This window comes from Hevea brasiliensis, chromosome 14 (assembly GCF_030052815.1).
Source record: "Hevea brasiliensis isolate MT/VB/25A 57/8 chromosome 14, ASM3005281v1, whole genome shotgun sequence".
In the NCBI taxonomy this organism is placed as follows: Eukaryota; Viridiplantae; Streptophyta; class Magnoliopsida; order Malpighiales; family Euphorbiaceae; genus Hevea; species Hevea brasiliensis.
The window spans coordinates 5,431,868-5,447,285 of record NC_079506.1 but is presented as its reverse complement, the minus strand read 5'-3'; the positions used below and the strand labels follow the sequence as shown (position 1 = coordinate 5,447,285).

Sequence of the window (15,418 nt, the reverse complement as noted above, 5' to 3'; positions counted from 1 at the left end):
ACTCCATTCAAACTAACTCTTTCCCTGTCACCAGTTTGGCCTTCACTAAACTTGCAATGCATGTATTCTGTCTTCGTTCTACTTAACTTAAAATCCTTTGACTCTAGAGTACTTCTACAAAGTTCTAGCTTTCTATTGACTCCTTCTCGTGTCTCATCTATCAGAACAATATCATCCACAAACATCATGCACCAAGGAATACTCTCTTGTATATGTTTCGTCATTTCATCTAAAACTAATGTAAAAAGGTAAGGGCTTATGGCTGATCCTTAGTGTAATCTAATTGAGATAGAAAAATCTCTTGTGTCCCCTCCCACTGTGCGAGAATTATCTTAACTATGATTAGATTAAATATTTGTATCGAGATATATGTATAATTTATTTAAATGTGTATAAAGAGTGTATAATATTAAATGTAAATACTTAATAGAATATAATAGTTGTTGAGCTCAATATCATATGAGTTCAGGTTTATGATAACTGCACTAATAATAATAATAATCAATAAATTTTAATTTAGAAATACTGAAATTACTTTTGAAATTATAAGATTTTAAGTTTAAGATTTAATCAGAGTTAATTAAATTAAAATAATAATAATAATTCTATAGTTGTTTTTTGTTATATATATATATATATATATATAATCATTAAATTGCACATAAAAAGGGAGAAAATTTTCTATAGGTCATAAAATTCCTTAGAATGGAAGCTTGCAAAATGAAAATGTAAATAAGAATCTATGATTCCCAAAGAGAGAAGAAGCTACTAAAAAGTACAAACACTCCATTTCTTTTAGACCCAAAAAGGGAAAGAATAAAAGCAAAAGGGGAGAGAGAGTACCTCAGTTGAAATCCAACTAAGTACATGACCAAAGTTACCAAAACTATACAAACAGCACAAGACAAAGTGACAAGTACCCATAACTTTTGTTTTTCTTTTCATTTATCTAAGTAAAATAAAAGAAAAGAAAAGAAAGAAGAAACTATGGAGTTTGAAGTCCAAGATTTAGTGGTTAGAATTAAAAGACTCAAGTTGTCCCACAAGTAAGTGACATGGTTAGTTTTCTTCCAGAAGTAGTGAAGTTTCCTTTAGCTTTTAGAAATGCTTGAGTACTAACTTTAATTTTTACCTAACTTTGCATATTATTCAAGTTTTAGTTCACAAGTTATTATCACACTAGCAATTGAGTCAATCTCAGCACTACCACCACTCCTCCCATTCCTTTTTTGTTGCTTGCAAATCCATGGTCATAATAGCCCTTTTCCTCAACCAAACTCATTCAAAATTTTTATTTATAGATTATAATAAAGGTCAAAAATTATTATTTTAAATATATTGATTAAAAATTATTATATTAAATTTAACATATTTTAATAATAAAATTCAGTATATATATATAATATTTAAAAGGGTAATTAAAAAAAATTAAATTTCAATCTTAATACCAAAATAAGGTGTTGCTATTATAAAATCTGGCTTTATATAATAATTATTTAATAAAATATTTACATTTACTAAATATATTTTAATTAATTATATTTAAATTTTAATTAAATATTTAATTAAATAATTATAAAAATGATTTTTAAATCAAATTTTGATTAAATACATTAAATTAAATCCTAAATTTTAAATATTTAATAATATTTGATTGATTTCTTTTTATCTTTAAAATATAAAAAATAAAAAAATCTTAAATTTGAATCTCTTCAATTATTTATTCTAAAATAATTTATATTTATGATGAAAAAAAAATAATTACCTCCCGTTATGTAACTCTATTGCAAAATTTTAAATTTGATAATGTTTTTAAATAATTTATTTCTGAAAATGGAAAAGTTTTAAATTTCTATTACAACAAAATGAAAAAAATTGGGCAGGGGTAATTTGGACATTATGCTCAGCAACCTATTCACGTTTTGAAATAATGCAGGAAAAAAATTGAAAGAGGAAAAAAAAAAAGGAATATGACATAAAAATGATGTCATCAAATTGGAATTTTGCCAGCACTGACACATGTGTAGAAGGACTACGTGTCATCAGAAAAATCAACTATAAATGGACCCATCAATTAGTAGCTTGCCACGTTGTCCCCTCACACATGCCAATTGTCAACTCTCAGGGAACCTAAAAGTCAACAACTTTTGTTTTTGTTTATTATTTTTTTTTATGATGAGGTGAGCACATCTTAACGGCGATGCGCCGTTTGATGACGGAATTCTTGTCTTCATCCTAGGAAGCAGCATCATAGCTCTATAGAAGAGAAGGAAAATTATTTATTTATTTATTTCTGTCGGTTATTTTTTAATATTTTAAAATTATTTAAAGAACGTAAGCAAAAGCCAATGCTTTATTTTCTTCTCTTTTCTTTTTAAAGAACCAAGGCCAATCAAATTAATTTTTTAAAGCAAAGTTTAGTTATTATAATTTTATTTTTTTAATGGAAAATTTATAGTAAAAATTAGAAAGATAATTTTTTTTATATTAAAAAATTATTTTTTATGAAATTTAATAATATGATGCTAATTTTTAATGAATTTCTTATAATTTGAGTATAATTTATTAATAAAAATAAATAAGACTATACTTGAGAGATGCGGAAAATGAGATAAGGGAACAGAGAATGAGGGCCACAAGAAGCAGTGAGATAGAGGTCAAAAGGCACGTGTGAACAGACTGGCATGTAGAGGATCGAGATGAAGCCACGTGGAGACCGGCGGCTGATCTTAACAACAGCCGGACAAAAGAAAAAAAAAGGGCTAGCGGCCATTTTAGCTTATTTATTTATTAATAAATATTTATACTTTTATGTAAAAAAATATAATTAATTAGAGTAAATTTATTTTAATATAAATTATAAAATAAACTGGACAGGGAATTTAATTTATTATTATTTATTAAAAATTAGTCATTTTTATCATTATTTCACAAGTTTAATGAGCAATTCATCTTTTTAATCATTTTTATAAGGAGATTTTTTTTTTTGAAATTTTGGTGGAAATATATTCTCAAATTAATTTTATATATATTTTTTTAATATATAGCCAAGTAAGTTACATACAGATTAAAATTTGTAAGTTAAATATATTAATTAGAGATTATTAAAAATAATTTTAAATAAAAAATTCTAATATTTAATGATTTTTTATTTTACATTTAAAATCATGAATAATTAATCTGGATTAAATTAAAATGTGTTATTTTTCTGGACTGGGCATTGATGGTGTGGCCTTGCTTCTACGCTCATGGCCTATGGGGTTTCTCCCTTTGGGCTACTAGCTTGTCAAAATGGCTTATTGGATCGGTCAGGTCGGTTTCGGTCAGAAATTAACGATTTTTTTTTTCAAAATTTAAGGAAATTGAAATTGGATTTCAGACTCTTTTCAATTCTAATTTTGATTTAATTTTAATTTTTATTAAATCTAATAGTTGATTTTTTTTTTTTTAAATATAGTTTTGGTTTAAAACAACAGACCGAATCAACTAATTTCATTTCGACTCAAAATTAATATCGATAAATCTAACTTTAATTAATTTCAATTAGATTTCAATTTCAAATTGAATCAATCCATTTGGGTTATTAATATCCAAATCATGGGGTGTTGTGCTTGATTGAATCTATGAAATATTTTTCTGATCAATCTCAAAAGCTCTGTTCCAAATTCTTCCTCGACCATGCATGCCACTTCTGTAGATGGATCGTCCATTGTCAATGACACATTAAAGACTTGCTTCATTATACCACCTAATGTGAATTCTCAAGGGATTTTGGGGAATCATTTTCTAACATATTCATTGCGACTTTTGGAGTTGCAGATGATTCAGATTTTCATCACCAGCCATGCATTTCATTTCTCTCTCAAAATTTTTTGAATCACCTTGTTTGTCTCTTCCATGCATGCTGGAATGTGCATTCCCCTCCTGAGTTTCCTTCATTTTATTATAATGAGTTGTAATTCAAGGATCTAACCAGCCATTTATATCTGGTTTAGATTGCAGAGCAGCAGTAAAAGATGATAAAGGGAACCAAGAAAATTCAATATTAAGTTTTCTTGCCACTCAATTCCAATCTGCTAATCTCTTTCCTGTCATCTCCTACATCATTGAACAGCCCAAAATCACATATCTGCTTCCGCCGCGTTTGGGCTTAAGGATAAATTGCTCACAGATGCTTTGGGAATACTTGCCTTATTGCTTGCTATAATATTCATCTTCAGGCCTGCATTTCAATGGATGATTCAACAGACTCCTGAAGGGATGCCTATCAATAACTACTACATTTGCACTATTGTAATGCTAGCCATGGTTGCTGGATTCTCTCTTGATCAGTTTGATCAGGGTCCACTTTTGGTGTCTTCTTATTTGGTTTTGCAGTAAGGGCTGGGCCACCAATAGCTTCTGCTTTGGTAGACCGGTTCGAATCTTTTACATTGGGAGTTCTTTTGCCTGTCCACGCTGCTGTATCAATAATGAGTGTAGATTTGCTTATTGTCATATCTCGATTTACCAACATAGGATACCACATGGGTATTAGAGTTTTGCTTTTTGTAGTCAAATTCATAGGATGTTTGGTCCCTTCATTGCTGTGAAAGGTTCCATCAATTGATTCTGTCGCGCTCGCTTTCATTATGAACTGCAAAGGCATTGTCGAATTAGCAGGTTATGGTGATGCGAGAGACAAGGAGGTAATGTGATTATGCAACATTAAATATATATATTTTTGGTTCATTAGGATCGACTGTGATCTTAAAATCTTAGAATCAGCCAAACGCATGGCTAAGAACTCAAGTGCAAGCCTAACTGTTTTCCATTTTATTACTGAGGATGATAATGAAGGGTGTGGATCGGAGAAGAAAGTGCTTGACACTAAAGCCTTGGAGGGTGTCAAGCAAATGGCTGCTACGAGCGAAACTGTATCATACATAAAGCGGCTGGTGAAAGATGGACCTCAGACTGAAATTTTGTTTATTAGTCTTTGCATGCAAATCTTATATTTAAGTAATTATTTATTTTGTATTTAAATAATTATATATTTTATAAAAATATTAAATATTTTTATAATTAAAAATATTTAAATATAAAATACTAAAAATATTTAATTATATAATGATATGTTTTTTCAAATGGTAAAAAGTAGTTAATAACAAACAATATGTTTTATTAAATTCTTAAATTTTCAATATTATGGTCTATACTTTTATAAATATTTCGTTTTATTTATAGTAAAATTTTTTTTAATAAATAAATAATGAAATAATTTCTTTTAAAATGATTTTTCAAGAAAAAAATTATAAAGAAGTTTATTTTTATGTAATCTAATATAATTTAATTTGATAATATATAAGTAATCATAGATAAATCTTTTAAAGTTATAATTCACAAATATTTTTAAAAATATATATCAAAAAACTATAATTTAAATTAAATTTTCATTTCAATTAATTTATTTAATTTCAAACAATTAATTTAAATGGAATTTGGCTTGCACTCATTGTATAAATCCCAACTATTCAAATTTATGGAATAAATCTCAAATTTACCTTTTTATAATTCGATAATGAATCAGTTGAATCAATATGACTGACACTTTTTCTAGAGGGTTATTAGATCTTATAACTTTAAAATTTAAGATTTCACTTATTTTTACTATAATAAGTGTACATAAAACCTATGATTTGTCTATACTCTTCTCTTCGCACCGTTTCACTTACTATCAGAAATTTCGCTGATTACAAGTTAAAAATAGAATCAGTTCTAGCTACTGCACTATCATGGTGTTGCTTCCAACTTACAGCAACTAATAATATTCTTTAAGTACAAAAGTGAAACAAAGCAATGAAATGTTTTTAGAAAGATTTTTTTTCACTTATGTGAATAGATAATAACTTTAAAAATCTTAATTTCATACCCTTAATAATATATAGAGAACAGAAAATTACTTATATACAGAGCCTGCAAACTCAAAGGATACAGTTTTATTAGGCTTTCATATCCTCTAGATGACTTGTTAGAGAGTAATACAAGAAATTGTCAGAATAGCAACTCAATTTAGAAATGGATTGTGCAACTGAGTTACAACGAAATAAAAAATAAATTTTAATTTTTAATGCTATTTTTATAAGTTTTCTTGGATCTTGGAGGATTTATGCCTTCTTATTTCATCATATTTATTGTTAGTATCAAACTTAATTGATATGGATTGGAATAATGCTTCTGATTGTTTTGGAATAAAAGCTCCCTTAGCTCCACCCCACCAAAATGGAAAAACAAAATGAAAAGTAAAGGAAATACTTTGCTTCTTATATGAGTTTTCTTTTATGCTAAAAGAGAAAATACCTTACACATCATAAAACTTTTGTATGATTTACATTCTGAACTATTTTATACACAATAATATTTAGGAACATGCATTAGCCTTTAATATTAAGAAATATTTAAGGACATCAAATATTAATGAGTTTTAGCTCGGTAGTATTATAATTTTCTCTAGACTTGTGATATCTTGAGTTTGAGTTTCCATTGAAACCAAATGAAAAAAAAAAAAAAAAAAGCAAACGCAATAATCCTGTGACACAAATCAAATCAAAATGCTTCATGAAATTGAGGAAGAAAAATTGTCAAAGAATGTATATAAAATTTCTTAATGTAGTCTAATATTTTAATGTAGAATTTTGTTAGGAAGTTGCATCGCTGAGGGGCAAAGGAGGACATCTTTGCATAATTTCATTGCTCTTTTATTTATTGTATTCGTTGCTTATACCTTTTCTTTTGCATGAAAAGGGGAAAAAATACTTTGCTTCTTCCCCTTAGAGAATGCAATGCTCTCTTCCAAACCTTATATATATTGGCTGATTAATTATGAACTGCATCATCTCTCACAAACACACAAGTTTCCCTTAACTTTCTTCATTTTCATCTTGCCCAAATTTCTATCATTATCCTTCCATAGATGGCTGAACAAATCCCATTCAAAGTTGACCTCATTTGCTTCTGAAGAAATTGGTTTTGTGTATGGCTTCAAAAATGATCTTAGGAGGCTTCAAACTACTCTCTCCACCATCAAAGCTATACTTCTAGATGCTGAGGAGAAGCAAGAGCAGAGCCATGCAGTCAAGGACTGGATAAAGAGGCTTAAAGATGTTGTCTATGATGCAGATGACTTGCTGGATGACGTAGCAACTGAAGGTTTGCGAAGAAAGGTTGAAGGTCAGGGAAGAATTGTAAGGAAGGTATGCGACTTCTTTTCTTCCTCAAATCAGATTGCATTTCGTTTTAAGATGGGTAATAGAATTAAAGACCTTAGAGAGAGGTTAGATGAAGTTGCCAATGATTTGTCTGGCTTTCGCTTTATAGTTAGGAAGGAAGTTGGAGTAGATATGCGAGTTAAGAATAGTTGGAGGGAGACGGACTCCTTTGTACAGGAATCTGAAATGATAGGAAGAGATGGAGATAAGAAAAAAATCATAGAATCATTATTGTGTCCAGACAATCAAAGCAATGTTTCTGTAGTTGCAATTGTCGGTTTTGGTGGCTTAGGAAAGACTGCCCTTGCCCAATTAGTGTATAATGATGAGAAAGTGATGAATTATTTTGATTTGAAAATGTGGGCATGTGTTTCTGAGGAGTCAAACATTGAAATGATAGTTAAAATCATCCTTAAAAGTGCAAATATTGAAGTGTCTAACTCGTCATTGGAACAGTTGCAAATCCGCCTTAGACAACACTTAGAAAGGAAAAAGTACTTGATGGTCTTGGATGATGTGTGGAACGTAGATTATAGAATTTGGAGTCAATTGAGAAAATATTTGATGGTTGGTGCAATAGGAAGTAAGATTTTAGTAACAACTCGTAACAAGAGTGTTGCTTTAGCTATGGGTGTAAACTCTCCATATGCTTTAGGGGGCCTAACAGAAGATCAGTCATGGGATTTATTTGAGAAGCTAGTATTTAGAGAGGGAACAAGTAGAGTGAATCCAAATTTAATAGAAATAGGAAAAAAAATTGCAAAAAAGTGCAAAGGAGTTCCACTTGCAATCAGAGCTTTAGGAGGCATAATGCAACTAAAAAGTAGAGAAAGTGATGAATGGTTGTCTGTCTTAGAAAATGAGATATGGAAGTTGTTTGAGAGTAAGAATGATGTTGGTCCAGTGTTGAAATTGAGCTATGATCACTTACCAAATCATTTAAAGCAATGTTTTGCGTATTGTGCCATGTTTCCTAAAGATTATGAGTTTGATAAGGAGACGTTAATTCAATTATGGATGGCACAAGGTTATGTTCAATGTTGGAGTCAAAGTGGAAATGAAAGTTTAGAGGAGATTGGCGATGGATACTTCAATGAATTATTATTTAAGTCATTTTTTCAAAAGGATGAGCATGGTTATAAAATGCATGATATCATCCATGACCTTGCACAGTCAATAGCAGGGGATAGTTGTTTTGTGGTAAATGATACTACTAAAGATATTCCTGATAGAGTCCAACATGTGTATTTTGAGGGGCTGCCTTCTGAGGAATGCTTGAGAAAGTTCAAAAACAAGGGGTTGAGGACACTATTTTTTTCTCGTGAGTTAGATATAAATTTAGATAGTATTATTTCAAATTGTAGAAGTTTATGTGTATTGAGTTTACGTGGGTGGTATATCGATGGATTGCCAGATTCAATTGGAAAGTTGAAGCACTTAAGGTATCTTGACATTTCAAGAAATCAAATAATCGAATCACTTCCAAACTGTATTTGTAGTTTGTATAATTTGCAAACTCTAATACTCTCAGATTATTGGGTTCTTAGAGAATTACCGAGAGATATAAGAAAATTGATTTGTCTTAGAAGTCTCATGATTGATGAATGTAATAGGCTTGAATACATGCCAGTGGGGTTAGGGAGATTAACTAGTCTGAAAAGATTATCTAATTTTATTGTGGGAAGGGATCAAGGAAGGAGATGTGCCACGTTAAATGAATTGAATAGCCTAAATCAGCTTAGTGGTGAAATTTCCATTGAATTACGAGGAAATGTGAGAAGTGCCGCGTTGGAGTCCAACCAAGTAAATCTCAAGGAAAAGAAACACCTTCACTCCTTGGATTTGTATTTCTATTGGTCTGGCACGGGAGATATTGATAGTGGAAATAGTGAGTTGTTGTTGGATAACCTACACCCTCACCCTAACTTGAAACAATTGCATGTTAATGGGTACGAAGGTGTGAGGTTTTCAAATTGGCTTTCTTCTATCACAAATCTTGTCGATATTGATATAAGAGCATGTCCAAAATGCGAGCATCTACCACCGTTGGATCGTCTCCCTTCTCTGAAATCTCTCAGACTTGACGAGTTCAATTCACTGAATTATATATCGGATGAGATGGCAGAATCTTCCTCTTTTTCATCTGCATCAACAACATTCTTCCCATCCCTAAAGATTCTTCAACTCATTTACTGCCCTAATCTGAAAGGGTGGTGGAGAACATGTAGGGACGCTGACCTAGTGCCTCAATTTCCTTGTCTTTCTCACTTAACCATTCGGAATTGCCCTAACCTGACTTTGATGCCAACGTTTCCATCTCTGGACATGGATCTGTATCTTTCAAATGCCAACATAAGACCATTGCATCAGACATTGAAGATGAAGATAATGACTGCAACGGCTTCCACATTACCATCAACCTCTTCTTCAGTCACTGCTTCATTTCCCAAATTAAAGTCTTTGTATTTAGAAGAGATTGAGGGTCTATCATCTCTACCTGGAGAGTGGATGCAGAATCTCATCTCCCTCAAGAATCTTACTGTTTCTTATCTATCAAGTCTGGTGTCTCTACCGAGGGAGCTTCGACATGTTACCACCTTGCAGCATCTGGAAATCAGCGATTGTTCTAATTTGACAGCTTTGCCTGACTGGATGGGCAATCTCACATCACTTGAATATCTGCAGATCAAGAACTGCCCCAAACTGGAATCGCTACCAAAAGTAATGCGTCAAATCACCACTTTACAACGGTTGATAATTAAGGATTGCCCCCATTTATCTGAAAGATGCGAACACGACATGGCTGCAGATTGGCCCAACATTTCTCACATCCCATATATCATGATAGATAGGCATCAAATTCAAGAGCGTGGCCGCTATTTATTGTAAGAAGAAGGAGACTCCTCTGCTTCCACCGGTTAGTACTTTCTTTCTTCAGCCTTCCTTTTAATTTTATTTTTAAATTAGATTAAAAAAAATCATTAGGACAGTCCAAAGTTTTCTACAATGTCATATAAAAAATATCATCTACTTCTACAATAAATTCTTGTCTCTATCTGGTAACTTGATCCATTACTTGCTCTGTTCTGTCTTTATTTTATCGACTTCTGTTCTGATTCTATATGCAGAGGTACAACTATAGAAGAATGATTCTACTTAGCTTTGACTATCCATGGGATGGTAGAACATATTGCTAGCTCCAACAACAGAATTATATGTTGCACACAGCAAACCTTTTTCTACTTCAGAATTTTAGAAAGGTATAAGTTTTGTTCACCTCCATGTTCTTATGATGATATGTGGATATCAAAACTTCAAAATGAAATAATATGTTATTTTATTTTTAAATCCCATTCTAAGAACTTAATTTCTCACCAGTCTTACCCTCTTGCTGCACTTGAACATCTAGAGAATATTTTATGGTCCAATATGTTGTTAAATTGAATGGTTGGCACTTTCAAATTACAATTCTAGTGGAGGATATTTTTTGAAGTTTTCAAATTTTAGTGGAGGGTATTTCAATTTTTTCCCACCAATTAATTAATTATGAATGACCCATATCAGTTTAATTGATGTTACAACTCCGAATATCATGATTCTTCAAATTCTGAACTGAAATTCTGTCTGCAGGGAATAGAAGCAAATGATGTTTGTCCTGCAACAGATGATATTTGGATTTTGGAAGTTGTAAATTACTTTAGGATCTACTCTTCTAATAGAATTCAGGTTCTTATCTCTTTCAGTTTCACTTATTTTTGAGAACAATATTTGTAATATCTTACATTACCTGTATTAGCCCTCGAGGGCAATTTTTGATATGATATTTTGAGAATATTTTCTGTGATTTATTTTTCTTTCATTTTGGTACAGGAATGAAGCAATTTTGAACTTGAAGCTTATATTGCACATATTTCCTTTTTCCATGATTACAAAGGTGTGAAATTTTAACTACTTTAAATAACTCTTTCAATTTTAGAAGTTGATTTATTTGCTTTATTCATTTCAACGTGTTGGCAATAGTAACAAATTAAAGGTTAAATTGACATGAAAAGGATCATCAGCTGCTTCTACAAGGTATCTCTCTCCATCTGGTAAGTAAATCAACTGCCTTCTTTATTTTATCTTCACTTTGTCTTCCAGAGTCAACAAGTTTGGTTCTATACTGTATGCAGGGCTGGAAGGATGTTGATAACTTGAATTAACTCTTACAATAGACATTTAGCATCAATGTTGCATTTTCGGAGGCAATGAGAATCTGCATTCTGTCTAAATTCTGTCAATTACCACATCTCTACCTCTTCGAGAATCGAGAAGCTAGCGACTGCAGGGTGCATTGGAATGTATCATTGATGATGATGATGGATCACAAGTCACAACTCACCACGATGTCATGTTCGCCGAGCCATCATGCTGCAATCCAGCCACTTTGGAGTTAGGACCATGGAATGTATTGTCACCTCCAACACTTCTGATGTTGCGTCATTTGGTGTTTTCATTTTCTTAAAGCAGTTAGCTTTGAATTATATTTTAATCTATCCTGACTGTTTTTTCTGAATTTAATGCAATATATCCATGTGCTAATCCTTGCAGGAATACAACCTGGAGCAAGGTCGGATATCAAAGTAACAGATCCTAAAACGTGGAGAAATTTCTCTGGGAAAATGAGGCTAAAATTCTTAGATTTTTGTAAGGTGTGAAAACATTTTATAACTTTTCCTTACCTGCACTATGCATAAGTCGGTATCAGTCTTTTATAATGAAATATTGCTCTACATTGCAACTGGTGGATTGAACTCTTGTTTATGCCAATCACAGAAATTTATGTGCTGCTACAAACTATGGAAAAAAGCGCATCTAGTAATCTCTATTAGCATCCGCTTTCATGTAGGCACAGAGCAAGTGTGAGTTTACATGAAATGTAGGTATCATATGCGTTTAATTATTTTGTCAATTTATTTTTGTCAAAATGCTTGGTTTTGTAATTATTTCACTATCTCAGTTGGTTTCTTCCCTTGACCATCTGAGCATTAGGTTATAAAGGGAGCTTAACAGAGTGCATCTTGCACATATTCAATCTCTGCAATCACTCACCAGTTCCAAAGTTTATGAGTTGGGATGGTCTGCCAGCTTTACACTGGTATATACATTCCTGGATCTAGCTTTACACTGCCAGTTCCAAAGTTGCTTTGCCATTGGTTGCGTTGGAAAGAAGAATTCTTAACTGTTTCTACAGGTATATACATTCTTGGATCTAGCTTTTCTTTTATGAAATTGTCTTTGATATAATTTTTGTAAACTCAAAATAAGTGAAGTTTCAACTAGGATTTGTTTTGTTTTCATAAGTTCTTTTTAGGCCAAAATGTATTTGAAATTGGTAGCAAGGCTTTAGTTTAGATTAACCTTTTGATTTTCGTAATAGTCCTGAGCTATTGCACTTCTAGCAAATTACTGATGTGTAGGCAGCAAGCTGATTTTAACTTCCAGACTCATACGTAACTTCCAGTTCATCTTCTTATATGTCTAAGTTTATGCTTCTGTAGGTTGCATGCGCTTTCACAGCCTACTGGAAAATCTTTTAGCAAGCAGTCTCTAATTTTATTATACCTTGTGCATCTAAGTGTAGAGCAAATGTTCTTTCTTTTGGTGCTGCAATTTGGTGAAACTCCCACATCTTTGCTCGAGAGAGGAACAGTGAAATGCAACTCTGAGCCATTGAACAAGAAATACAAACAGCTACTATGATAGAGGATTTGTCACTTGTCAAAGTTAGTTCTGGTTATGCCTTAGTTGTTAATAGATATTGTGATATTTTTAAAATGTAATTCTATTTTATTTTATTAGGAGTCTGGGACTAAGGGAAATTTCTATGTTTATGTCAATTTCACCACTGAAATACATGGAATTGTTGTTTAAATATAACAGGTTCTTTTTTTTTGGTCAAAAGTTAACTTTTTTTTTTTATTTGACACACTGGGATTTATTTGTTTGGTTCTTTTCTAGTTGTATATAATTATAAAGGCAAGGTAAAATTCAGATGAAAGGAATCATCAGCTACTTCTACAAGACATATGCAGGGCTTTATCTGGTAAGTAAATCAACTACCCGCTTTGTTCTATCTTCCCTTTTATCTTTCAAGTTTGTCTCTGTACTCTATGCAGGGCTGGAAGGAAGTTTATAAAACTCTTGGAACAGACATTTGGAATCAATTTTTCAGTTTCAGAAGCAATCAGAATTTCCAAAGGAAACTGATTGTATATATCAGCAAAATGGGAAAATGGAAAGAGAAAACGAGGAAGAGGTTGAAAGAGAACGAAACAGAGAGAGCGTGTCCTCGGTGACAAAACAGAGAGGGCTTGAGAGAGAGACCCCCGATAACTCCACTCATCTGCAGCCAAATTCCGGACATCAATTACCGGGAAAACGATCCAAAAATCAGACTTGAAGCTTTTTATTTTAGAGAGAGACGGCGTTGCTCGTCATTGTCATCTTCTCTTCCCCTCATTGGCATCTTCTCTTTGACACAAATAATTGGTGGCGGTAGAAGTGGATACAACAAAGACAAATGAAGTAACTAGACTAGACGAACAATTAATCATCCTTAGATGGAGTAATTAGGCACATTAATTAGATGGGAAAATAAATATGAATTTTGAATTTTGCTAGATTTAGTAATTGATTACTATTAACGAACATTTTCAGAGTGAGTTACAAAACTTTTATACGTTCATTTAATATCTTGTATTTTCTTTTTGTCGAATTAATAAGTTATACAGTTTTCATAGGTAATTTTTATAATTTGTCTGTTTTGTTTTTATCTCTTAATTTTAATTTTTATTAAAAAATTCTTAAATTTTAATTTTATTTTATAAAAAAATTGCTTTAACTTATAATAGCAAGTTTGCATATTATAAAAATCTTTTTAGGTTATGGTGTGATGCCTGTAATTTTAGGGGGTAAAAATCTTCCTCTTATCTTAAAAAGTAAATTATTGTAATGACATTGATATTTTTTAAATAGATTCACATAGTAATTGAAGCAGTCAATTTATTTTAACGTAAGAAAAAACAAGGTTAAAAGATAATTTTATTTTATTTTTAATCTAAAATTTTATTCTATAACATGTTAAGAGGACTTTCGTAAAACAAAAATAAAGTTCAGTAATTGTTTACTAATAAATTGAAATTAAATGAAAAAGATAAAAACGAACTATAAAAGTTATCTCAATTTTCATATGATTTATTTAGATAAAAGTTAATTCGACTCTCTAAATTGAAAATAAGTTGTGTCAAGAATGAAATATTAAAGTTGGGTCGATTAGACCATGAAGTTGGTAAATCGAGCTAATTCGGCTTAATTGTTTATTGTGTGCTACAAGTGCTGTCAATTAGACCTTGGAATTGGCTAATTGGGTTAATTTAACACAATTTTTTACTGTTTTATGTGCCTGTTGAAGGACTAAATATAAATTTTAACATTTCATAATTTAATTAATTCTCAAAGTTTATAAAAACTGTAATAATTTGATCATTGTCTCTCCATACTATTTATCTCTTATCCCCTACATTTTTACACTTTACCTCTTAAAAAAGCACAACAATAATAGACGAAAATTCAACTAGAAATTAAAATAAAAATATAATCAATTTATTTTTTTTACTCTCTCAGTGGCGTCTTAAAATGGAAAATCAAAATCAAATATTTAACAGTTTCAAAATAAAAAAACATTTGTTTCCAATATTATCTTTGGAAAATTATTTTTTTAAAAAATATTAAAGGAAATTAAATATATGGACTTATTATAATTTATTACTTTCATAAAATATTAGGGACCAAAATATAATTTAACATTTAAAATCAGTGGCCTTCATGCACGTCTCTCTCCTATGTATTTTTTGCACAATAAAAAATTACGGCAAATTGGCTCGATAATTTGTCAATTTCTGGTACAATTGATCCAATTTTTGCCTTTTGTGTTTAATTTAACTTTGGTGTCAAAAAGCAAAATTGACCTTTATTATTACTTCATTCACTTTCTGTATTTATCAATTTAATTTCTGTAATCACAGCGACACTAGCTGTATGTTCACCGTATTGACTTCCTAATCCAAGGATTTTTTAATTAATATTTATGTTAATGGAATTTTAGAGGTGAAGCCATTGATGACTTTTCT

General features: G+C 31.0%; 1 protein-coding gene across 12 annotated transcripts; it reads left to right on the top strand.

The window, feature by feature from the left end:
* Window positions 1-6,805: 6,805 nt before the first annotated feature.
* On the top strand, window positions 6,806-14,033 carry LOC110656841 (putative disease resistance protein RGA1). Of its 12 annotated transcripts, XM_058135015.1 has the most exons (12): window positions 6,806-10,164; window positions 10,376-10,507; window positions 10,878-10,973; window positions 11,118-11,181; window positions 11,300-11,338; window positions 11,420-11,694; window positions 11,838-11,938; window positions 12,063-12,165; window positions 12,279-12,480; window positions 12,788-13,012; window positions 13,248-13,332; window positions 13,406-14,033. In XM_058135015.1, exon 1 carries the CDS (start codon window positions 6,822-6,824, stop codon window positions 10,134-10,136), a length of 3,315 nt encoding a protein of 1,104 aa, XP_057990998.1. In that variant the 5' UTR covers window positions 6,806-6,821; the 3' UTR covers window positions 10,137-10,164; window positions 10,376-10,507; window positions 10,878-10,973; window positions 11,118-11,181; window positions 11,300-11,338; window positions 11,420-11,694; window positions 11,838-11,938; window positions 12,063-12,165; window positions 12,279-12,480; window positions 12,788-13,012; window positions 13,248-13,332; window positions 13,406-14,033. The 12 variants fall into 12 exon arrangements, with proteins under 12 accessions (XP_057990998.1, XP_057991004.1, XP_057991003.1 ...); XM_058135021.1 differs by having other exon boundaries at window positions 6,806-9,968; window positions 10,057-10,164; window positions 12,788-14,033; XM_058135020.1 differs by lacking the exon at window positions 12,788-13,012.
* Window positions 14,034-15,418: the final 1,385 nt, after the last annotated feature.

Coding starts and splice junctions, on each gene's coding strand:
- LOC110656841 (XM_058135019.1), top strand. CDS start 6,822: ATGCTCTCTTCCAAACCTTATATATATTGGCTGATTAATTATGAACTG.